The sequence below is a fragment of the Mesoplodon mirus genome (genome assembly GCF_964341445.2).
Source record: "Mesoplodon mirus genome assembly, chromosome: X".
Taxonomy (NCBI): Eukaryota; Metazoa; Chordata; class Mammalia; order Artiodactyla; family Ziphiidae; genus Mesoplodon; species Mesoplodon mirus.
The window spans coordinates 91,904,323-91,930,956 of record NC_138981.1 but is presented as its reverse complement, the minus strand read 5'-3'; the positions used below and the strand labels follow the sequence as shown (position 1 = coordinate 91,930,956).

Sequence of the window (26,634 nt, the reverse complement as noted above, 5' to 3'; positions counted from 1 at the left end):
TGTAAAAGTATGAGATTAGATCACTCCCTAACACCATACACAAAAATAAGCTCAAAATGGATTAAAGACCTAAATATAAGGCCAGACACTATCAAACTCTTAGAGGAAAACATAGGCAGAACACTCTATGACATAAATCACAGCAAGATCCTTTTTGACCCACCTCCTAGAGAAATGGAAATAAAGACAAAAATAAACACATGGGACCTAATGAAACTTAAAAGCTTTTGCACAGCAAAGGAAACCATAAACAAGACCAAAAGACAACCCGCAGAATGGGAGAAAATATTTGCAAATGAAGCAACTTGACAAAGGATTAATCTCCAAAATTTATAAGCAGCTCATGCAGCTCAATAGCAAAAAAACAAACAACCCAATCCAAAAATGGGCAGAAGACCTAAATAGACATTTCTCCACAGAAGATATACAGACTGCCAACAAACACATGAAAGGATGCTCAACATCTTTACTCATTAGAGAAATGCAAATCAAAACTACAATGAGATATCATCTCACACCAGTCAGAATGGCCATCATCAAAAAATCTAGAAACAATAAATGCTGGAGAGGGTGTGGAGAAAAGGGAACACTCTTGCACTGCTGGTGGGAATGTGAATTGGTACAGCCGCTATGGAGAACGGTATGGAGGTGCCTTAAAAAACTACAAATAGAACTACCATATGACCCAGCAATCCCACTACTGGGCATATACCCTGAGAAAACCATAATTCAAAAAGAGACATGTACCAAAATGTTCATAGCAGCCCTATTTACAATAGCCCGGAGATGGAAACAACCTAAGTGTCCATCATCGGATGAATGGATAAAGAAGATGTGGCACATATATACAATGGAATATTACTCAGCCATAAAAAGAAATGAAATTGAGCTATTTGTAATGAGGTGGATAGACCTAGAGTCTGTCATACAGAGTGAAGTAAGTCAGAAAAAGAAAGACAAATACTGTATGCTAACACATATATATGGAATTTAAGGGAAAAAAAATGTCATGAAGAACATAGGGGTAAGACAGGAATAAAGACACAGACCTACTAGAGAATGGACTTGAGGATATGGGGAGGGGGAAGGGTAAGCTGTAAAAAAACAAAAAAAAAACAAAAAAAAAACAATTCACCAATCAGGCTATATTTTTGTAAGGTTTTTATGTTATGGAATTCCACATTCATCAACATGTTCACTGGAAGCACTTTAATTGGAGACATAAGTTGAATGGTGTAAATCAAATTTTTAAAACATCAAAAAAAAACAGAACAGGGAAAGTTCAACGTAAATACTCACTGTCACTATTTCTTTGTTACCTAGGTCATTTTGCCATTAAAAACCCATAAACTGGCACATGATGGTGACCAACATAAAAATTAGGGCCTTTGCAATCTTGAAGTATTTGTACAATCTTAGTCCTCCTTATTTTGTATATTCAGGCAAGAAGCACAGTACTTAGCATACAATAGACCCTTGATAAATGTTCAATGAATTGAATTTCAATCCCCTTCCGTTAGATATTTTTCTAGGGAATCATATGACCCTCTGGCATTGTTGTGTATTTAAGGCCACTCAAGAAGCATTTCCAGAGCACATAAAGTATAAAGGTTCCTATGGGGAATACGACAATAATAAAACATTAAAATGATTACGATACAGTAGGAAGGTAAAATATATAAACAAAAAACTACCAGCAAAATGCAGAAAGTACTATAAGAGATGGTGTTCTACAGGAGATAAGAGAAGAGATTATTTTGTTTTTGGTGCAGGGGCTGTGGTGGGAAGAGGAAAAGAAGGAATTATGAAAGGCTTCAAAGATGAGGAGGCATCTGTACTGGGTTTTGAAGGATGGGTAAGGTTTTGACCAACAGAGCTGGTAAGAAAAGGGTATGTAGGCAAAAGCAGAAGTACGAGCAAAGGAATGATAATGGGAAAGGGTAGAGAACATGTTTAGGGATCAATATGAGACAAGAAATACATAAAGCTTCACAAGTAGGTTGGGACTAGATCATTAAGAGTCTTATACGCCATGCTGAGAAACATAGTCTCAAATTTATAAGTAATGGGCTTTTGAGCAATGACGTATGTGTGACCAGAGCTGTGTTCCAGTGGCCACGTGGAGGAAGAACCAAAGGGAAGAAGTGACTGGAGGAAGGGAGACCAAGGCTAAGTATTTGTTCCCATGAGAAGACACAGGAACTGAAAGCAGTGTTAAAACAATTGTGAGGGAGAAAGGAACATATGTGAGAAGACTGAAAGTGATGGAATCAACTGGACGTGGCAGATATTTACTGGAGAGAGAGTGTTGGGGGCCTGGGTATGAATACAAGGAAGAAAAGGTATGAGATGAGTATGTTAATAAAATAACAGAAATGAAACAAAAGAGAGGCAAGAGAAGCAAGAGACTGCTTAGGAAAGAGTTTCAAAGGAGTGGTCAATAATATCAAATACAGTACTGCAGAGAGATCAAAAAGGATGCACGTGGAACAGATTCTGGAATGGTGTTTTACGTTGGTAAATCATCACCACCCAATCTCTTCTCAACTTCTTTTGAGCCTATCATTCTACTAAAATAGGTTCTTTTTGATGTCAATTTACTAGGGGGCAAAAAAAAAAACAAACAGCCAACAACAAAAAAAAACCAACAAAGAATAAAAACTAAATGTCAAGTGGTTGAGAAGGGATTGGGTGGTAATAAATCAGTGGAAAATCCTATTCCAAAGTCCTTTGTGAATGGGAAGAAGATTGGTTACTTGAGGGATAAGCAGTTACTTGAGAAAAGAATGACAAACATAGGTGGGCCAAAAGATCATTTTCTGGTAAAACAGTCAGTCTACTCAACTTATTCCTAAAGCGTTACAGTCAGATGTCAGGTAATATGGACCTTGAAGTACTCTAGGCTATTCATTTTCAAATTGTATACCACAAACATACAAATCACTTTTCATTTTCTAAAATACATTTAACCATCTTAACTGTAATAAAGAAAAATTATAGTAGCTTCCTAAATGTCAGGGTCTATGCTAAACACTTTATCTGTAGTATCTCATTTAAACATTTTATCTGTAGTATCTCATTTAATCCCTTATCAGGTAAGTTTTTTTTTTTGACATCTTTATTGGAGTATAATTGCTTTACAATGGTGTGTTAGTTTCTGCTTTATAACAAAGTGAATCAGTTATACATATAATTTCCTTCTGAATCTCTTGTTATCAGTCTGTGGAGATTTTTTTTTCTTTTTCAGTGAGTTTAGGTAATTTCTTTGCTTTTGGGAATTTGTTTCATCTAGGTTTTCTAATTTGTTGGTATATGATTGTTCATAGTATTCTATTATAATCATTTTTATTTCTGTAATAAATCACATTTTCATTTCTGCATTTAGTTTTTGTGTCTTCTCTCCTTGGGGAGAAGGTCAGTTGAGGTAAAGATTATCAATTTTGTTGGTCTTTACATAGGACAAGCTTTTGGTTTCTTAGATCCTATTATTTTTTCTCTTCTCTATTTCATTTATATTTACTCTAAGCATAATTACTTCTTTTTCTTAACTTTGGGTTTAGTTTTCTCTTTTTCTAGTTCCTCAAAGTTTAATGTTACGTTATTGAATGAGATTTTTCTTTTTTTTAACATCTTTATTGGAGTATAATTGCTTTACAATGGTGTGTTAGCTTCTGTTTTATAACAAAGTGAATCAGTTATACATATACATATGTCCCCATATCTCTTCCCTCTTGCGTCTCCCCACCTCCCACCCTCCCTATCCCACCCCTCTAGGTGGTCACAAAGCACCAAGCTGATCTCCCTGTGCTATGCGGCTGCTTCCCACTAGCTATCTATTTTACGTTTGGTAGTGTATATATGTCCTCAGGTAAGTTTTTTATTATGCCCATCTTACATAGGAGAAAACTGAGACTTAGAGAAGTAAAATACGGGCCTAAGATTTTAAAAATATTAAGTGGCAGAGGGAGGGAGTTTGGGATTAACATATACACACTACTATATATAAAACAGATAACCAACAAGGACCTACTGTATAGCACAGGGAACTATACTCAATATTTTACAATAACCTATGAGGGAAAAGAATCTATATATGTATATATATAACTGAATCACTGTGCTATACACCTGAAATTAACACAACATTGTAAATCAAGTATACTTCAATACAAAAAACAAAACCTAAAAAAAAAACCTGGTACAGGCCATCTTCTTAATACACTCTAAGAGGTCTTTCAACAATATACACAAGCAACTGTTTTATATAGCAAACTCTATCCCAGGGAAGACCACCAAATCACTAACTTAAATGGCTTGGTTCATTCACTTTTTTACAGCCCCCAGGAATAGTGCTTCTCCTGCCATCCCTCTGAATATGTTTCAAGTTCTTGTAAATGCGCCATGGATTATGAAAGTGGAAGCCTTGCACGGGTCTTTCAATAAATTCATGCCTGCACATGTTGACTCAAGGAAAATTGTGTAAGGAAGTACTGACACCACTTCAACCCATGGGCTGTGCTCAATTAGAAAGCATGCAAGGCTCAGGCTCATCTGCTTGGCGAAAGGAGACTAGTTAGTTGTGCAACAACAAGAACATGCATAACGTGTCTCATCATGACAACCATACATTTTAGACAGCTTTAGTGCTTACTCTGTTTTGGCTGCTTCTTATCTGATTTTCATATTTAAATAAGACATGAATAGTGATTAAACTGTGAAACCAAATTTTTCTCTGCATTTTATTCCCAGTTTCTGGATCAATTTGAATGAAAAATATCCAGAGACTGCAGGATCATCTGTTAATAAAAATCTGTCATTTAAAGTTTTTTATCTGTGTGAATCAGGATTTTCTGGAAGATAATATACAGAAATAAACTGCATGGGTTGCTGCAAGCCTACAGCTACCCTTTGGGAAAATTTGGTATCCATAAAAATAGCCTGATTTTTTTAAAAAAATAGCCTGATTTTCCTAATCGATTGCACTTATATAGTGGAGTTTCTCTCCAATACACAAAAGTTTTAAAGCTACTGTTCTAAACCAGTTAGTTCTGTTACTTGAAACAAATGGGTCTTCATGGTCGCAGGACTGTGATAGGTGGGTGTGGATGATCAACACGAACTCTAACAAAGGACAGACAATTCAAGCATAGGCCCCTGTGAGAGGGGGTGAAGAAAGGTTTTGTAAACAAAGACCACAGCAATGGCTTTTCCACATTTGATGGCCCTTGTAGAATTCATGGCAATATATATTGTTAATCAACACATAAACTTCAGTCCTACCTCTTTGCCACTAAAATCCAAGAGAAATCGTTTTTGACCAGAGATTACAACAAACCCTGGGATTACTCTCAGGAATGAGCAAAGCAAACAACACAGCACTCTGCAAACAAATATTTAACAACATATGTGGATGAAATGCAAAGTGATTTTTCCCCTGTGTTGAAAAGTAGTTTCTTCAGGAGTTCAAGGAAGAAACGTGATTCCATTCCTCAAGTAACTAGCTAGTTCTTTTAGCTAGTTAGCCTAAGTGTAACATTGCTACAGTCAGCATCTCAGATAATAATACATTTTTAAAGTATCAAAAAATATCAAAAGTATCTGAAAACTGAGACTCATTAATGTTAAATTATCTGACCAAGGACACAAAGCTATTGTGTGGTAAATCCAGAATTTGATTCTCATTCTTGACTACAATGCGTTTGCTTTTCCTAGTACACCATACTGTCTCTCAATAAAGAATAAGTAAGATGTATGTAGAGTGCCTGGCACATAGTGGGAGCTCAACAAAATTAATTTTATTGTCCCCTAAAACTATCAGATAAATATAAGCTTATATACTTAACAGAAGTAGGATGAAAGCAGTCTAAATTGGAATTCTCTAACTAAAGAGTACTCTTCAATTCCAAATCATCTGTGCAAATGAATCTCATTGGGAGGAAGCAAAGTCAAACCCTTGCATTTAGGTAGCCAGGTGAAAGGTAAGGACTTTAAAATATACCAAGTCTTTATTCTTTGTTTCTATCAGGCTTTAAAAAGTAATTTCATTCTAATCAACGAATTATCAACCAAAAGAGATGCAGTTGCTCCTTTCTTTGATCAATATGAAATCTAAGAATCACAGCATTTTAGAGCTGGAAGGGAGTTCATCTAGTTCATTTTTTTGTCACGATCTGCCAACCTGGCTTCCTCCTCCTGCCTCTATACTATCATTTGACCAGTGAGTAACTTGTACAAGGTTGTGAAGCTGGTAGAGGCAGAGAAGGGACTAAAAGAGCTAAAATCTCCTAAGTTCCAGTTCAGTGCTCCTTCCATTATACCACCCAGCCATGCAGTGCAAGTGCTCTCTAGGCAGGGCCAGACATACCGTTTTAGGAAAAACACAGAATCTCCAGTAGCTAAACAAGCAGATTCATCTCTCCAACAACTCTGAAAAGCTGATCCTACCACCTAACCTTTACAGAGAAGGATGATGTGTTAAACTCTTTACCGTCATTATTTCATTTCATCCTCAAGGCAAACCTGTGGGAGTGGTTCATTCTTAGTTCTTTCCCATTTGATTGAGGGAATCCAGGCTAGACTTCAAATAAGTTGCTCAAGGTCACAGGGCTAGTAAGCAATGGAGCCGGAATTTAACCAAGGTCTGACTTGAGGCCCAGCTCTCAACAACTATGATATACTGCTATTACTATTACATGTCTCTGCCTTTTTCTCCCCCAGTTTTTTTTCTTTGTCTTTTGGGGCCTAGGATCACTATGTACATATGGTATGGATACCTAATCACAAATAGGGAGAAGGTTTCTGGAAGGATGACTGAAGAGGGAGAAACAGTAATCCACCTCATCTGCACAAATTTAAGACCTACCTGGATTACATTTTCCAAAGCCTAGGCCTTTGCTAGCCTCATGCAGAAACCTCTTCTTCTTTAATAACACTAATCACCTGTTTTGCCACTCAATATCCTAAATCAGATTTTTTCAAATGCACAGGAAAGCACTGATACCAAAAATCACTTGGGACCTGAGACCCCTGGGCAGAGAAGAACCCGACAGCTGAGCAAAGTTTCCACCAAAACTGGAATGAGGTTAACAGGGCACAGTAACACAATCTTGTACCTGATACTAGGAAACATGCAGGGAAAACAGTGAGAGAGGAGGGAAAAAATCTGCTGCGGGCCTGAGGCCATTAATCAGGACAAGACTGAGGAAGGGATTTCCAGGCAGGCTTCTTGGGTAGGCTTCTTCCCAGTCATTTCAAAGCCAAGGCCCACCACCAACCAATTAATCCAATGCAAAACACCCTCGTGAAACAGCAGGAAAAGACGACGCAAAGAGCCCAAACAGTCCTTCTCGAGTTGCCAGCCTCCTCACTCTGTTTTCACCCTTTTCTACCAGAGAGGCAAATTCTAAAGGATTTTTCCGCCCAACCCCCCGACGCAGGGTGAATCTCGGGGAAGAGAGGACCCTGCCCTCACTCGATGGGGACAGAAAGGACACTCGTTTTCCTTCGGAGCAAGGGGATAGGGGGAAGAGTACACTGAGGAAAATAAGGGAAAATGGCCTTGGCAGGGGTTTGATGGCATGCAATTCGGTAGCGGCACTCACCCGGGTGAGACATGGGGATGACCTCATTGCGGGTCCCAGGGAAGTTAAAGATGACGGCTCCAGACGCCCCTCTCTCATAAGCCAGATGGATCTTGTCTGCGAAGGTGCAACCCCCGCCGCGCTGGATGAGGGCCAACCAAGAGACTTGCACGCTGCTGCCCCAGTCCCCCGGGACCGTGGGCACCGTGAAATTCGTGTGCGGGTTACAGGCGTTCAGCGCCCCTGGTCCGTCGGGCGGTACCAGGACCCCAGCCACTGGCTCGAGCGGCGAATCCTGGCCGTACACGCCCTCCTCGCTCAGCTCCCACACGGTGCGGTTCACTCCGGTGTGAGGAACCCGCCAGGACACGTTGAGGTACGCGGTCCACACTGCTTCGGCTCCCCGGGAACAGGGGGCTTGCGGACTCAGAGACAGCAGGAAGCACCAGGCCAGCAATCGGGAAAAGCCGCAGCCACCGCGGCAGGAGACCCCGGCCCCGGGCGGCGGCCCCATGGCGCGCGCGCTCTGCGGTTCCCTAGGGCCCCTGGCACGCGCCTTCCCGGCTCTCGGCGGGACCCCGGCCTTGGCCAGGTGCGCGCCAGGTGGGGAGGGGGCGGGGAGAGACTGGCACGCGCGGCGGGCTGGGTCGAAGCCGACAGGCACTTAACGTCGCTGGAGATGTTGCCGCAGATGCAGCTCTTCGGGGCTCCAGTCCTCTCCGCTACTGCCTTGGCCGCGTCGGGCTCCGGGGCTTTAGCGTGAAGCTCCGCCCAGCCGACTGGGGGTGGAGGCGGCTGGGAGGGAGGAAAGGACACTGCGGGATCCGCCTTTTAAAAGGGTAACAGGGGGCTTCCCTGGTGGCGCAGCAGGATAAGAATCTGCCTGCCAATTGAGGGGACAGGGGTTCGAGCCCTGGTCCGCGAAGATCCCACATTCTGTGTGGGGCAACCAACCCCGCGAGCCACAACTACTGAAGCCCGCGCCTACAGCCCATGCTCCACAACAAGAGAAGCCACTGCAATGAGAAGCCCGCGCACCACAACAAAGAACAAAAGCAGGCAAAATAAATAGACTAAATAAATTTTTTTTAAAAAGGGTAACAGGATGGGCAGGCATTAGAATAGGATCAGAGGCTGTGTGGTCAGGTGTGTCAAGTCGTTGTATGAAAAATGGACAGGCGAGGAACTATGGAATCAGCGAAGAGAAGTGCTCGTTGGTAGGATTCGAGTCCGTTTTGAATTGCAAGAATATATTTTTCCCTCGTAACGTTTGCCTGCGGGGCATTTCTGGCTTAAGGTGCCAGAATGCGAAAGTACTTCTAAAAAGCGCAGATCTGAAAGGTCTGACTTGCAGTCCAGAGAATTTGGGTAGGTGGGTGGTGCTTAAGCAGGCTATTTACTAATTCTCTAAGCGGGGTTGGGGGGGGCGCCCGGGAGAGAGCATTGCCTTTTTTTTTTTTAACTTTTTCCTTTCCTTCTCTAAACAAGCGTCATACCTATGTATTTCCTTCTTAGCCTTACCTCATACTAAATATACTGCATCAGATGCCCCTTCTAAAAGTAATCTTAGCCCTCAAAAAAGAATGACCATTTTCATACTCCTCAAAACTAAGCCTCTTTTCTTCCATTTTCCACAAACCAGACTTACCCAAACAGATATGTCTGTGCCATTCATGACCTTAACTACATAATCTTTCTCCATCTCCCACTAACTAAAAAAGAGCCTGACTCACCTTGATAATTCACTCACAGCACTATTGCGTTAAGATTTCTCCTTACTTTAAGTGTACAATTTTTATCTACCCTGTCAGTTATTACATTTAGTAGGTGCTCAATAAATATGCATAGATTAAACTGAATTAATACTTCTGGTGTCTGACCGTTATGGATAACTTTTGCCCTTGGGGAAATTACTTTTCTGTGCCACAGTTTCCTCATCAACTGTAAAATGGGGATAATAATAGTACCTACCTCATAGAGTAGTCCAGATGATTAAATGAGTTCATACATATAAAGCACTTAGCAGAGTGTAAAAATTATATCTGTTAAATACTATTATTATTAAACAGATTCAGGGACCCAATACTTTTAAAATAATATTAAGGTTGTTACTTTGAGGTAATAATCAGAGAAACTAATCTTCAGAATGTTTACTTTTAGCCATTTTTTTCAGTTCAAATAAATATAATTTACTTTATCCAGCCCAACATTTGTTAAATTCCTAATCAATCATTCCACTCCCCTGCCCCAACATTTACTTAATCAATATCATTTGCAAAGATTAAGCATGGGACAATCCTGCATGTGATGTTCTTATGGCTTGAGAGAAACCTAGAGGAAAATTAACACCATAACCAAACAGCAACTAGAATCCAAATAAATGGGCAATTTTGTGAAACATGAATCGTAGGTGTTGAAAGGGACTTTAGAGGTCAAGGGAGGTATATGAGACCAATAACATGGCACCCCCAACTACTGATGATGTTAATCTCAGATAAAAATTACCTAGGGGAAAATAAAAGGGTAGCATCTGTCATCTAAAGAAATGGTACGGGACTTCCCTCGTGGTGCAGTGGTTAAGAATCCGCCTGCCAATGCAGGGGACACGGGTTCGAGCCCTGGTCTGGGAAGATCCCACATGCCGCAGAGCAACTAAGCCCGTGCACCACAACTACTGAGCCTGCACTCTAGAGCCCGTGAGCCACAACTACTGAGCCCACGTGCCACAACTACTGAAGCCCACGTGCCTAGAGCCCGTGCTCTGCAACAAGAGAAGCCACCACAATGAGAAGCCCGTGCACTGCAACGAAGAGTAGCCCCTGCTCGCTGCAACTAGAGAAAGACGGCACGCAGCAACGAAGGCCCAATGTAGCCAAAAATAAATAAATTTATATAAAAAAAAGAAATGGTACAGTTCCAGAAATTGTCTGAAATTGCTGGTGAAGAACACTCAATATTCAATCAATATTACCTGCATGATTGGGACTTCCCTGGCGGTCCAGTGGTTAAGACTCCGCACTTCCAATGTGGGGGATGTGGGTTTGATCCCTGGTCGGGGAACTAAGATCCCACATGACGTGCAGTGCAGCAGAAAATATATACATATAAAACCTGCATGACAATCAACTATGTTGTACTTTGAAGAAACAATGTGTTTAAAGAAAAGAGATCTTTTATAAGGTATTTACAAAAATGAAGTTTGGAGAGACATTTGTTAATATTCATTCTTTCTTAAATATTTATTGCAAGCTACTATATGCCAATCATGGGCTAAGCATTGGGTTAAAACAAAATAAGACATTAACTCTGCTCTCAAAAAGCTCATAAATTACCTTTGATGAGACAAACAAGCTGATAATTGTAATATATATATAGAGAGAGTGCTGATGTATATAGTATAAGAGCTACACTAGAGGTATGCATAGGGCAGTAGTGGGTGTTAGAGAAGAGGAACTAACCCTGACTGGTAAGTAAGAAAAAGCTTCCCAGAGGAGGTTACACCTGTGCTGACTTTGAGAGTGTTAGCCTTTCTAGACAGAGAACAATACAAGAAAAGGCACTGAGGCATGAAACTGAAAATGTTGAGAAACAACAAGTACTACAGGCTCTATAAACACCAAGTGTTTGGAACCCAGAGTACAAGAGATAAAGTTATAAAGGGACAAAGGGGTCAGTTCTTGAGAGTCCTTTGGGTAAAGCTAAGGAGTTTGGACTTAAACCAAACGCAAGGAGTAATATAATCAGGGTTTAAGCAGGAAGTAATAAAATCAGATCTGAATTTTAGTGATCATTATGCTTCTCTGTGAATAAAAATTGGAGGAGACAAGAGTAGAAGCAGGGAGCCCAGATACAGGATTGTTGGCAGTGCTCCATGTGAGAAATGAAGGTGGCTTGGACTAAATAGGTAGTGGAGATAAAGAGAAATGGACAGATTGGTAATGTATTTTGGATATAGAATCAACAGGACTTGTTTGGAGGATAAATGAGAGGGAAGAGTTAGGGATTGCTCTGAAGCTTTTGGCTTGGAAGACTGAATGGCATTTAATTAGGAGGAGGGTTTTAAATGTGTGGAGTGGGTAGGAGGAGAAATGAGTTCAGTTTAGACAAGTTGAATTCAAGGTACCCATGATGTAACTAGGTAGAACTGTCCGGCAGGCAGTTGGATTTTCTGATCACTGAACACCTACTAAGCATAAGACACTTGAGAGGTGCAGGTATACAGAGACAAATGAAACAGTCCCTGCCCTCAAGGAGTTCATAGTTTAGTAGGAAAGTCAAAGAGGCAAACACACAATAACAATATAGTGTAATACATGTTATCACTGAGAAGAGTATAGGGTGCTATGGCAACATGGGCGTGGCTCTCTTTACGAACAAATAGAGCTAATCAAGAAAAAAGAAACTAATGGTATTCAGGCATAGGCAATAGGCAATACATGAGAACACCAGCGAACATTCAGAGAACTAACATTCAATAGTTAGGCATGTCTGGGGGAGCAAAGAGGGAGCCAAGGGGAATGAAGCAGGTCAAGTGGGTTATGCCAGAACATGAAGAGTTTAGAAATCTATGTTAAAGAGTGTGGGCTCAATGCACATGTGCACACACATATTTACTAAAGTAAATATGGCAAAATGATAACAATTGTTGAATCTAGATGGTGGGTATATAGGTGCTCGCTGTAATATTTTTCAACTTTTCCCTATATTTTAAACTTTTTGTAATGATGAGTTTATGTTGTGAATTTATATTGAAATCAGTGGATCAAACAAATGATAGTATCAGACCTAGGCTTACATAGATCATCTGGATTGTATGAGGGCAAGACAGGAGGCAGAGAGACTGATACGGAGGCTAACACCCTCAGCACTATTCTGGAGGTCTAGACCAGTAGTGGAGATGAAGGTATCAGACTATCATAGCTTGATGACATGAACCATTAAAATCATCCTATGAACTCCCCTTGCTATGAGTTCCTCCTCACCAAGCAACCTTCTTTTCATCATTTAGCTCCTCCTGTAAATATGCCTACAGGGAGGTAATTCTCTGATCAGCAAACACTAGTATCTGTTTCACTGGAAGTTATACTTCTCATTATAAATTAATCAGTTGGCATTCTGGCTTATATATTGGTCTCGTGAATTTGTTTAATTGTGAGTCAGTCCCCAGGAGCCCAGGCTCTGCTAATACTACCAATCAAATTTCAAAGCTTACAAAGCTAAGAACCAGACTGTAGATCATGACTGCATCAGAGTGCTCCTACTTTATGGAGCCTTGTCTGGGTAACTCTCTGGCTTTCCCTAACCATATCCCTCTGTCTCACTGTGATTTCTCTTCAAACTGCAACAGAGGCTTGCTACTAAGGATGAGATCTGTTGATCGGGAGCATCAGCATTGTCAGCAAGCTCATGAGAAATGAAGAATCTCAGGTCCCACCCAGACTTGCTGAATCAGAACCTGCATTTAAACAAGATTCCCAGGTGATTTGTATGCAAATATAAGTTTGAGAAGACCTGAGTATCCTGAGGGTAGCCAGCACTCAGCCTCTGCTTGAACACTCTCAGTGTCAGAGCTTACTACCTCACAAAGCATCGCATCCTGAGTAGTACTGCGCTTTTCTTATTGGAAGGTTCATGGAAATGCAGTGTGATTTTGCTTCAGTCTTTCCTCTTTCTCCCACCCAACTCTTCCAACCCCAGGTCCCCAGAGTTTCCATGCTATTCCCCAGCTGTCATATCACCACTCCACCAGGGCCTTTGCTTTGAGCAGTTTCCTGGTACCAGACTTCACCTTATTCCTGACCCTCAAACCAAATTTACCAGTCCTAAATGTATTCCTTCGGGGCCCTGCTGTCCCTAAGGCTAATAACAGCTATTGTTCATTGAGCATTTACTATGTTCTTTACATGCATTATCTCATAATTCTCACAACCATCCATTATTATCCCCATTTTCAGAAGAGGAAACTGGCTCAGAGAGAATTAGCAACCCCCTAAGCTCATATAGCTAGTAACAGAATCAGGATTCCAATGCACTTCTGACTCTGAGTATTAATAGCCGATAATGACTCAGTATCTTCCCTCTAGAGAGTGGTATTTGCATTCTAACATTGCCTTATACCCAAGAAGGAAAGTTCATGTGAAATGTTTCTTGCATGCATTTCAGGCACTGTGACCAGTGACAGAGATATATTTGGGCCAGGAGGCTTTTTGAATTCCTCAAATCCTACCACAAAGGCTAGCCTTGCCAAATATTTATATCAGCAACACTGATCTGAAAGCTGCCCTAAGCAGTGCACTATCTAATGATGAACTGGTAAACAGAGCAGCATCCTGCAGAAGCAACAGCAGGGTACCACCATGGCCGATTAAGTTTCCGATCATACTGAGTTTCTGCAGCTGTGCAGAGATGGGCCATAGTGTTCAGCCTTTAATATGTCTGCAGGAAATGAGACACCACATCTGGCTTCTTACCATTAAATAAATGGTAAAGCACCATCTGAGACGGCTAGTGTCCTGGCATCAAAGCAATGATGTGGCCACACAGCTGGACAATATAGGTGTAGAGAATGAATGGCAACAAATCTCCACTCAAGGCAATTGCCCCATGGATAGCAAGAAGATGACGGTGGTGTGGAGAGAGAGAGCAGCCAAACAAAACAGAACAAAAAGCCCCAAATGTGATGCTGCAGCATACTTTCAAATACTATACTGTTACTTGCAAATGCAGGTAAACCTCAGTCAGCTCAAGTGGGTACACAACCATTAGAAAACAGGGGATATTTTTAAACAAAGATTTCATGCACTCGAAGAAAAGACAGAATTTCAGAGAGGGGCTTTACAACAGTTGGTGTGCTATATCTGAAACTAAGAACAGTCTTATACCTGTAACAGAAATAGCTACCATTGAGAACCTGCTAGGGGCCAGATACTTTACACCCATGAGATAAGTATTATATGCTACATCTTACAGAAGAAGCAACACACGCTCAGGTTAAGTAACTTGCTGAGGGCACCCACTAGGGAATAACCTAATGATTGGATTAGAATTTGACCCGACATCTTAGTACAAAACTACACTCTTCTCCTTATGCAACATTCCACTCCTTATAACACTACCTTCCAAAGTAGAGGTAGGAAGGAAACATATTTATTGAGAACTTACTATGTGCCAGACACTGTACATGTATTAATTATATCATTTGATTCTTACAACAAGTAATAAAAGCCCATTATTTTCAGATGAGGAAAATGAGGCTCAGAAAGGTGAAGTATCTTGCCAAAGGTCACACAGCTAGTAAGTGGCAGAGTTGGAATTCACATGGGAGTATATCGGACTCCAAATTCTATACCATTTTCACTCTGCTGTACTACCTCTCCACACACGTAGTGAGGATATTATTACAAGGTGGAAAGATTCGGTGTTTTTCAACCAGATATGGTAACACATTTAACCTACTAAGAACCCCTCATCAGGGTGCCCTGATTTCTTGCTGAGCAGCCCTGGAAATCCTAGATAACAGAGATTATGAAAGTACATTTTGTCAAGTGCTTCATCATCATTTATAAATGTCTACATCTTCAGTTGTACACACTCGCTCCCATGCATGTGTGGAGTGGAATGCCTGAACATGTGTTATGTGTGGAAAGGGTGTTTTCTGTCCACTGATGAAAACTGGTACAGAAAGGAATTGTACTGATAAGGATAATGCAGAAAATTTAAGCTGTGTCAAATTGATTGCTATTGAAGGATCAGATTAGCTATCTTGAGTTTGGGGAGATGATTGAGGGGATCCCAGATTGCTAAAAAGGGATAAGAGTGGGGAAGGGCCCAAGGCATGGGAGGGCAGCAATGGCTCCAGGGGAAAGTTGGGCAGGGGAGGTGCTTGGAGGGAAAGATGGACATGAGTGATTTTTACCCTCGCCTGCAGTATCAGGACAACCTACTTGGGAAATTAATCTGTTCTCATGCAGTCTCCTCTCTCCTTTTTTTTTTTTAGGTTTCTAGTAAGATGAAGACTTCCAAAGAATTAAATCTGTGTCCACAAGAGATTTATGTATATTAAAAGAAAGAAAAACAATTGCTTGGGGAAAATGGGAAAAAATGTTTTTAATGAATTGTGCCCTACAGATATGGCCACATATTTGAGGTTTACTTCCAACCTGTTTGTGCTACTCAGTAGACTAGATCCACAGAACTCCCTCATTCCAGTCTCTGTTGTTATTTTTAACTTTTCCATTGACTGGTTATGTGACACCAAGGAAGCTTCTCTTTCTTCTTTCTCAGCTACAAAATAGGGATAATAATAATGAAAAACTGTGCAGGTATATTTTGAACCACTTAGTGTTCCTTCAGATTAAAGCCTACCAAATCAGCTAGTATAGCTAAAATAAATATCTATGATTTTGTCACTGCCTAGGACAAATGACACAATCGCTGTAGAAGGGAGTGGGCCTCAAAGGCATGGATAAGATCAGATTACTAAATTAAGGAGGGGTTAAGTTCTTTAAAATGCACATGGGCAGTAAGCTTTTTTTTAGCCTACAGACAGAATGGGATTCCTTTCTAATAGGAGCCTAATGTGATAATTCCTAGTAAAGCTGGGGCTTCTGAAAAGCAGTTTAAGAATAAACATAGTGGGCTTCCTTGGTGGTGCAGTGGTTAAGAATCCGCCTGCCAATGCAGGGGACACGGGTTCAAGCCCTGGCCCAGGAAGATCCCACATACCGCAGAGCAACTAAGCTCCTGCGCCACAACTACTGAGCCTGCGCTCTAGAGCCTGTGAGCCACAACTACTGAGGCCACGTGCCACAACTACTGAAGTCCGTGTGCCTAGAGCCCGTGCTCCACAACAAGAGAAGCCACAGAAATGAGAAGCCCACGCACTGCAACAAAGAGTAGCCCTCGCTCGCCACAACTAGAGAAAGCCCACGCACAGCGATGAAGACCCAACTCAGCCAAAAATAAATAAATAAATTAAATATCATTAAAAAAGAATAAACATAGTTATATTGTAGCACATAATCACAATCACCTACTGAGGCCAAAGTATACTCTTTTTTTTTTTAGAGTAGAAACTTTATTTTATTCATTATTTTGTTTAAATTTTATTTATTTTTTGGCTGTGTTGGGTCTTTGTTGCTGTGCGTGGGCTTCCTCTAGTTATGGCAAGCGGGGGCTACTCTTCATTGCAGTGCGTGGGCTTCTCATTGCAGTGGCTTCTCTTGTTGCGGAGCATAGGCTCCAGGCGGGCGGGCTTCAGTAGTTGCAGCATGTGGGCTCAGTAGTTGTGGCTCACGGGCTCTAGAGTGCAGGCTCAGTAGTTGTGGTGCACAGGCTTAGTTGCTCTGCAGCATGTGGGATCTTCCCGGACCAGGGATCAAACCTGTGTCCCCTACATTGGCAGGCGGATTCCTAACCACTGTGCCACTCGAGAAGTCCCAAGGTTTACTCTTTAGAAGCTAAAGTCAGCCTGAGTGTGGGCAAAGGCAGCCTTTGTATTCCAAGGGGCAAAGTCAAAAATTCACAGCTGCCAACTATATGCATTAGGATTAGTTGCTGCTGGCCAGGGCTCAAAATCGATCAAAAACTTGGAGTAAACAAGTATCTGGCAATAAGTGACCAGGTACTAGCACACAGTTGAGACAACTGAAATTAGCTGGCCTCCCACTCATGATTCACATAGTAATTAAGTTCTGTCACACCAGAATTAGATGTGTCATGGTTATGTTGGTCTCAGGAAACGGGCAAGAGACAAGCAGGCCTTCAACAATAGGGTATTTTATGGGCTTCCCTGGTGGCGCAGTGGTTAGGAATCTGTCTGCCAATGCAGGGGACATGGGTTTGAGCCCTGGTCCGGGAAGATCCCACATGCCGCAGAGCAACTAAGCCCGTGCGCCAGAACTACTGAGCTTGCGCTCTAGAGCCCACAAGCCACAACTACTGAAGCCCGTGCACCTAGAAGCCCACGCTCCACAACAACAGAAGCCACTGCAATGAGAAGCCCGCGCACCACAAGGAAGAGTAACCCCCGCTCACCGCAACTAGAGGAAGCCCACACGCAGCAATGAAGACCCAATGCAGCCAAAAATAAAAATAAATAAAATTAATAAATTTTAAAAAACAAAAAAAAAAACCCAAAAGGGTATTTTATGGTTACAAAAATTACTTTGATTTGACTTCACCACAAATCATGCAGTATAAAGTATAAGAAGTTTAATGAGGAAAAACACTAATGGAATCATCAAAAGGAAAAAATGTCCAGATCCACCAAACCACAGCACACTCAGGAATCCATAAAATCACTTCTCCCTTAGCTGTCAATCTTCCGATTAGCAGAGGGTGGGTATACTCTTTTCTAAGTTGTCTCTATGTAACTTTGTGTGCAGATAGGATCAGTATACTTCAGGTCCTTCAGAACAAACTAGTTTGGACACAGAAGTCAACAACTGCTTAATATTCTAGATGCCGTCAGCTCTGGAGCCACAGAAAGCCTTTTAGCAGAGGCAATGAAGTGGCTCAGCAATGTTTGCTTTTTGTGGGGGGAAATAAAGATAGAGGGAGCAGACATTGAAAGCCTGAAGCTCCTGTTTGTTTGAAGAAGAGTTTGTCAACTTTACCTTCGATAATCCTACCAGTTCATTAAATGTCTTCATTTTGCTGAGGCGGTGATGGTTCAGGTGTTTAGAGACCCGATGAGAGCATATGTTTGGGCCCTACAAGGTGTTTAGGGCTCAACACCCTGATGGTTTTAGGGCCTTCTGTTTGTTTGGATTCAAGGCAGGATGAAAACTTTTCAGCACACACTTTCCAAGAACCAAGCTGTCTTATATCAGTGCCTTCAGTTATGCCCCTCATAAGGCGTTTTCAGCAGAGGTTTTCAAGTTCTGAGACAGGTGGAATAGTCACTTGCTTAAAGGTAGTACACTGGAACAAAGTAGATTTATAACGCCTGCTGTTATCCAGCCTTTTTTTTTTTAAACAGAATCTTAGCCCTGTCACTGCAAGTTGTGTTATGTAGCAGTGAACAAGCAAAGAAGAAACAGACTTACTGGGGAAAAAAAGTGTGCTAGACTAATCCCACCTGATAACTTCAGTCAGTATTTGAATTTAGGAAAAAAAAATTTTACTAACCTCGACCCTCTGGGCCATCCAACATACAAAATGATAAGCAATAAGCATCACTGGGCATACAGGACTTATAATTTTCTCTTTTGGAGTTTCGGTGATTTAAAAGAAAATTCACACATTCTCTAATTTATTCATTAGAATAATAAACATTTTTTAGAGCTTCTAATATCTACAGTCTTATGATAGTTGCAACAAGGTCCCTCCATTTAGTATCTTAGTCTACTGGGGGTAAATTGTACCAAGGAAAATTTTGTGAGCCCTCTCTTTGTTTTTGCCTATGTGAATCTAGATTATAAGCAATACAAGCTTTAGTTGAAAGCCTAGTCTAATCTCAATTGCCTACTAATGGGGAAGAGAAGTGATATTAATTTTCTCTCAGATTATTGTAAATAGCCTTCTAATTGACTTCCCTGCTTTTTGTCTCTCCCTCACTCCAAGTCATCCTTCATATTACTGCCATTTATACTTTTGAAAACATAGCTATAATTATGTCATTTCTCACTGTATATTGAACAGAATAGAAATTTCTAAGCTTTGATGGCTAGGATCTCAACAATCTAGGTCCATCTGACCACTGTCTCCTTTATACTTCCACTGTGTCTGACATATATGTGTATTATATATAGTATCTTCCATGCTATGCTGCATTTATTTACTTACATATCTCCTCCGTCAGAGACTGAGCTCCTTGAGAGGAGGGACCATGTATTTTTCTTCTTTGTAGCCCCTGCTCTTAGCCTGGCACATTAGAGTACATTTGAAAAACAGTAAGTGGACGGCAAGAACTGGAGGGCATGCTGGTTAGTTTGCTGGCTAGCTGTATGAGTTATTTTCTACTGTGTTTGTTAAGGTATAATTTACATACAATAAACTTTTTTTAGTGTACAGTTCCATAAATTTCGACAAATATTCAATATATAGTCATGTAGCCACTACCACTATCAAGATATAGAACAGTTTCATCACCCCCAAAATTCCACATACTATGCCTTTATAGTCAAAGTCCCCCCATCTCCTTAACCCTTGGCAACCCTTCATCTGTTTTCTGTCCCTATGGTTTTGCCTTTCTAGGATGTCATATAAATGGAATCACTCAGTATGTAGTTTTTTTGTGTCTGACTTCTTTCACTTAGTAAAATGCATTTGAGATTCATCCATGTTATTGCAATGGCAGGGCATTTAAACAAAAGAGTGGTCAGAGAGATGGGTGCTGGGAAGGGGTACAAAGTCCTGTGTGAGTATAGAGGCGGGAATGTTTGCTTTTGACTTAAGAAATTAGGGGAGATTTCATGGAGAAAGCAACGTCTGTCTGAGCAGGGCCTTGAGGGATAGGTGGGATTTTTATAGGTACCAATGGTGAGAGAAGATATTTCAGTAAAGGATATAGCAGAAACAAAAGCTCAGAGTCAGGAAAGAGCAGAGGGGATTTAGGAAACATTATTTCAGTTTGTTGAGAACACAAGAGGAGGAGTAGCAGGAGATAGGGCAGAAAAGGTAGGTTAGGGTTTTATTGACCTTGAAAAGGTATTTAGGAATTTGGTCTTGATTTATTAGGCAGTGGATAGTCATTGCAGGTTTTTGATTCAAGCTTTTCTTGGAGGAGAGTAATAGTTCTACCTGCAGGTAATTCTGTTACCCTGCCTGAGCTGAAGTAGACAGCTCTCTATCTGGGTGAGTATACAACTATGACTCGTAAAACAAGGCCACAAATGATATTTAAATATACCAAAAGCATACCAAGGATATAAAATATCTGCACTACTGGTACTCACTAGAAAACGAGTTCATGAAATGACAGAATCTAATACTTACCCAAAGCTCTCTTATCTCTTCATTCATTTGTGTTCTCTCAATTCTCTCTACAGTCAAGTTATCAAAAAGCCAAGCATTGTTCCTGGATTCTATTTTCCAGATTCTCCACAGAAACACCTTCACTGGGCTAAGTAAGAATTAATGTTATGGCTTCTGTCTTAGCAGACAGCCAATAAACAATCCTGGCTGCACAGTATTTCTTTCTTTTGTAAAACTTTGTTATCCACTGATATTACTCAAATTCCTATGTAAAAAGAACCCATTCCTATTTGGGATGCTTTTTTTTCTGGGACAAGAACAGACATTTCACCAAAGAGAATAGTATACACATGGTAGATAAGCACATGAAAAGATGTTCAACATTATTAGCCATTAGGGAAATGTTCATTAAAACCACAATGTGATATCACTGTACACCTATCAAAATAGCTTAAAAAAAAGTGATCACACCAAATGATGGTGAGAATGTGGAGGAACTGGATCACACACACATACACTGTTGGTGAGAAATGTAAAATGGTATAGCCAATTTGGAAAACAGTCTGTCAGTTTCTTATAAAACTAAACATGTAACTACCATATGACTCAGCAATATCAGTCATGGACCTCTATCTTAGATAAATAAAAAATTATATTCACTAAAACATATATATATGAATGTTTAGAGCAGCTTCATTCATAATTGCCAGAAACTGGAAACAACCCAAATGCTCTTCAATAGGTGAATGGTTAATAAATTGTGATACATCCATACCATGGAATATTACTCAGCAATGAAAAGGAATGAACTATGAATATATGCAACGATCTGGATGAATCTCCAGAGAATTTTACTGAGTGAAAAAAGCCAATCCCCCAAAATTACATACAGTATGATCCCATTTATATAACATTTTTGAGATGAAAAACTGTAGTAATGAAGAACAGATTAGTGGTTGCCCAGAGCCAAGGAGAGGGTATGGGGTGGAGTTGTGTGTCACTATAAAAGGCCCACATGAGGGAACAATGTGGTGATGGAACTGTTCTGAATCTTGACTGTGGTGATGATTACATGAACCTAAACATGTAATAAAATTGCATAACGATTTCCCTGGTGGTGCAGTGGTTAAGCATCCACCTGCCAATGCAGGGGACACAGGTTCGAGCCCTAGTCCAGGAATATCCCACATGCCACAGAGCAACTAAGCCCATACGCCACAACTACTGAGCCTGAGCTCTAGAGCCCTCAAGCCACAACTACTGAAGCTCATGCGCCTAGAGCCCGTGCTCCACAACAAAAGAAGCCACTGCAATGAGAAGCCCATGCACCACAAACAAGAGTAGCCCCCTCTTGCCGCAACTACAGAAAGCCCACGCACTGCAACTAGAGGAAGCCCACGCGCAGCAATGAAGACCCAACGCAGCCAAAAATAAAAAATAAATAAATAAGCAAATAAAAAAGAATACTTCAGCTGCATAAAGACCTTGTATGACCTATCTGTTCATCTCCGAGGACCCCAGCCTAAGAATCCCCTCTTTAGATGGATTCTATTTTATCCATAAATGTCTTATTTTTTGTATTGGATTTAACCAAGCGACTAATTGAAATCCCCTTGAATTACGTAGGCTACAGAAACTAAATTTTTACCATTTCAATTATTAAATATAATGACGGAAGAAGACAGGGCTGGCACTTGCAAATAGGAAGAACTGTTTCAAGTGCATAAAGTAATTTTGGAAGAGAACATAGATACAGATGAATAGGTATTAGGACATATTCAAGAGTCAGGCTTACCTACATAATACCAAAACAATTGTTTAAAAGTGGAACATTCAGTTGCCTTGTTCAACTAGTATCTTTTATTTATTTTGGTATCATGTAAACATATATGATGCTAACTGTGGCAAAGGGTTATTAAAATAGAAACAGGGGGAAGAGCAAGAGTTTAAATGCTGTGATGGGAAAATAAACAGCTGAGTTGAGTAACATTTTAGATGTGTAGACAGAAAAAAAGGTGGAGAAAAATGTAAGGGAAATGGTGTCTTGCAATAAGCAACTTTCTAGTTCATTGCAGTTTGTCAAGTATTTAGGAATAGAGGGCATTCATGCTTAAAGTAGTAGTCATTTACCAAAGCTCTGATGATCTTTCTCTTATTAGAAGAATTATATTCTTAAAATGTAAACAGTATTCTTGCCTTCCTGGCTTTCTCCTTCAGATATTGAAATCAACTTTTTAATTTTTTGAGTTGAATTTCATTTTCCACCTAAAGCTAGGTACACACCAGAATTATTATACTGAAGGTGTAGTTTTCTCAGGGTCATTGTTTATTAGTTCCCTAAGAAAGGAGTCAGATCTCAGTCATAGATACTAGTAGATGGGAAGCAGTGATGCAGATAATACAAAAGAGCAGATTATCAAAGACACTTGGAGTTGGCTTTGAAATGCATTTTTCAGCACATTTTCATCTTATGTTTTATGCAGGTGTTCCCTTCAGACCCATAAGAGGTGACTCTGAAGTAGTTTGAGTGATCAAAGAAAGTTAGCCTGAGATTTAAACACTGCCAGTGGACTAGCTGCATGCAGGTAATTAGATTAGTGGCATAACTTAGCATATTTATATTCTGTATATTGCCTTACTCCCATGAGCATGTAACCACTAAAGAGGATCTATGAACTCACTGGTTTTATTCATTCTGGGAATTTATTCACATCTTCAAGGTGCTTGGTTTTAAAGTAATCATTTAGATTGATTTTTGTTTTATTTAAATCTCTTTGGCTGAACTTGACTGAGTATCTTGGTGTTCTCTTAATTGAAAGAGTTGCCATATGATGTCAGAAGACATTGGAAATTTTACTTCAGATGCCAATATAGCATGTTACTGTTTAAATATCCTTGAGACAAGTACCAAGGTGTTTAGTCATAAAAATGCTTAACGTGCCCTCTGCTGAGCCTTTCTTTTATAAGATTGAAATTGAAAAATGCTGTGTCATCAGGTTGTACAGTGGGTTGAGAAAAGGAATTCCCCTGTAATGATCACATGCAATGAATAAACCCTAAATACAGATTCATGAGTCTTTCTGGCACGGGTAAGTCTGGCTCACTTAGCTGGTTTCAAAAGGAAGATTTAAAATGTTATCTAGGGCTTCCCTGGTGGCACAGTGGCTGGGAATCTGCCTGCCAATGCAGGGGACACGGGTTTGAGCCCTGGTCTGGGAAGATCCCACATGCCGCAAAGCAACTAAGCCCATGTGCCACAACTACTGAGCCTGCTCTCTAGAGCATTCGAGCCACAACTACTGAGCCCATGTGCCACAACTACAGAAGCCCACGTGCCTAGAGGCCGTGCTCTGCAACAAGAGAAGCCACCACAATGAGAAGCCCGCACACCACAAGGAAGACCCAATGCAGCAAAAAATAAATAAAATAAAATAAAATAAAATGCTATCTAGACCCAAAGAAACGAAAACTTTGTTATGCACTTGAGAATTCCCCTGTGTTTTATGAGCAAGATAATCTTATTGTCAGGTAATCGCTGCATAAATATGTAAACCAACTAAATAACTCTACCATTATTATATTTTATGTAATTATTACATTATTATACAAACCAACTAAATCATTCTGCCACAAGAGGATATCTGTGAAGACGTGGATTTTTTTTTAATAAGTGATTCTTTTTTAAAAAAAATTATTTATTTATTTATTTTTGGCTGTGTTGGGTCTTCGTTTCTGTGTGAGGGCTTTCTCTAGTTGCGGCGAGTGGGGGCCACTCTTCATCACGGTGCACGGGCCTCTCACTATTGCAGCCTCTCTTGTTGAGGAGCACAGGCTCCAGACGCGCAGGATCAGTAGATGTGGCTCACGGGCCCAGTTGCTCCATGGCATGTGGGATCTTCCCAAACCAGGGCTCGAATCCATGTCCCCTGCATTGGCAGGCAGATTCTCAACCACTACACCACCAGGGAAGCCCCCGAAGAGGTGGATTTTAATTCAAGATTTTTGCAGGGTTTGCAAAGATGCATTTCTACCTACCTCCTGCCCTGCCCCTATCCCAAAGGTTTTGTCTGAGACCAAATCCTATGAATCAGCAGGTGTTCTTATAAATTTAGAGGGTGTTTTTCTTGTGGAGAAGAATGGGGATTTAGATTCAGTGTTTTCTTCAGCAAAAATTATTTTTATATTTTTGTTGGATCAAAATATTTTTTAACATCCTCTATGGCAGCAGTCCCCAACCTTTTTGGCACGATGGACCGGTTTCATGGAAGACAATTTTTCCACGGGCCGGACAGGGGTGGGTGCTTCAGGCGGTAATGCAAGCAATGGGGAGGGATGGGGAGCGGCAGATGAAGCTTCCCTCACTTGCCTGCCTCTCGCCTCCTGCTGTGCAGCCCGGTTCCTAACAAGCCATGGACCATCCAGCAAGTATCTTCCCCACAACTTCCTTACAGTCAAATGGGGATGTACACAGTTCGGTTGTATAAACTGTACACATAGCCACATTTTACTTGACCACATATTCCTGCTTATAGCTTCAGAAGAAGCAAATCATGAGACTAGACAAAATCTAGAGACTATTGTTTGTACTCTCCCCAGTGCCCACTGGCGCTCAAAAAATAGAACTGGCCAGAATATAGCTGGCTATTTTCTTTATGAATTTCTCCCTAAGGCGTCAAGATCAGCTTTTATACCCCTGGGAGTCAAAAAGGTTTTCATTTTTATCAAACTGAAAATTCTTCTGGATTCATTTAAGTCAATGCCCTCAATGAAATTATTGTTCTCTGAGTTTTATCCAACTGCTTACACCATTAACAAAATAAAATAACAACAGGTGCAAAAGTAATGATTGGAGCACTAGAGATTTGTCTCGTGGTATATATTAGTCTTCCCTGCTTTCCTTTTGTTATGAATGTTAGTGGTATGTCAAAGACAAGGGTGAAACTGACTCAAGGACAGGAAAACAAACATATTAAAGGAATTTAGATTATCTATTTTTCCATATTTCAGTAGAACATGGTACTTTACTGTTTAGCCTTTCAGATATCAGAATACTACAATCTATGCAGTAATTAAATTTATCTGAAGGTAAATTTAGGACAATAAGGGTTTTGTTTGTTTTTTTGTTTTTGCCCTTTTGCTCGGCTGAAGGCAAAGAAGCCTTGAATTACCCTTCTACTCTGAGTAATATTTTCTTTCTCTAAAGTGCAAATAGGGTATGTGATATGAGAAGATAGTTTAAAATATATACTGTCTCCAAGATCTTACTGTAAGGAAATGGAAATATTCCCATACGAAGTTATAGCACAAAAACGTCCCAAATAAATGTCAGAAAAAAAACTCACAAAACGCCACAACTGCATGTTTTTAAAATGTAATTACAGGTTAAGAGCACAGGTCCATTAAATGGAAGCCTAAAGGACCAGATTTTTAAGGTATTACTGCTTGAAGGAGACACATCTTGTATTTACCACTTTACTAACATTTTAAGTGTTCACAGAGTGAGGATTAATGGGCTTTGGACATCAATTTTTTTCAGAGACGTATTAATAGGACATCCAATAGTTTAAACAATTTTCACAAATGAACAATGTGGATATTCTTTTAGATTTAACTTTTTTCATTGCAAGAAGTACAGTCCAAGCATACAGAATAAAGAAAATAGAACTCTACTTTCACTATCAAATTATTTTGCGAATAGAGTAAAACTTTACTAAATCAAACTTGCTTGAAGCTGGCAAGCTCTATAATTGGAATTATAGAATATAGTAATGTTTCATTATTTTGGAGAAGGGCTAGGACTTATTCTATGATGAAAGGAAGTTTATGGTGTATATTAGTTCTGCACTGGGAACAGTTAGATGAAAAAAAACCCCACATTTTTATGTCTTCTTCTATTCCCATGTTAGAAAACCCAATTGTCAGCCAGAGCTTGCTCTCCCTAGGAGCTTACCTCTTAGTCACTGCAGAGCTATCCCTAGGCCCAGGCTATGGGTATGTAAACAAGAACGAATAGCACCCAAGGGTTTTATGCCCCAGTGTTTTACCTCACCCTTGTATCCCAGGTGAGGGAGATGTCATGTGATAATATGCATCAGGTTAGAGCCCTAGTATTTCTCTTTAGGCCTTCTTTAAGCTT

The 26,634-nt window shown here is 40.4% G+C and overlaps 1 protein-coding gene across 2 annotated transcripts in view; it reads right to left on the bottom strand.

Annotated features, from left to right (window-relative positions):
* Window positions 1-26,634, bottom strand: part of RNF128 (ring finger protein 128) — a gene marked incomplete at its 5' end in the record, with an annotated part of 97,026 nt that overhangs the window by 50,849 nt on the left and 19,543 nt on the right. The window contains one exon of one of the 2 annotated variants that reach the window (XM_082610544.1): window positions 7,602-8,291. The exons of the other annotated variant lie outside the window; for it this stretch is intronic. Within the exon in view, the coding sequence (XP_082466670.1) occupies window positions 7,602-8,094 (493 nt within the window). Of the gene's footprint in view, window positions 1-7,601; window positions 8,292-26,634 lie in introns of those variants that run through there. 2 annotated transcript variants of the gene reach the window in all.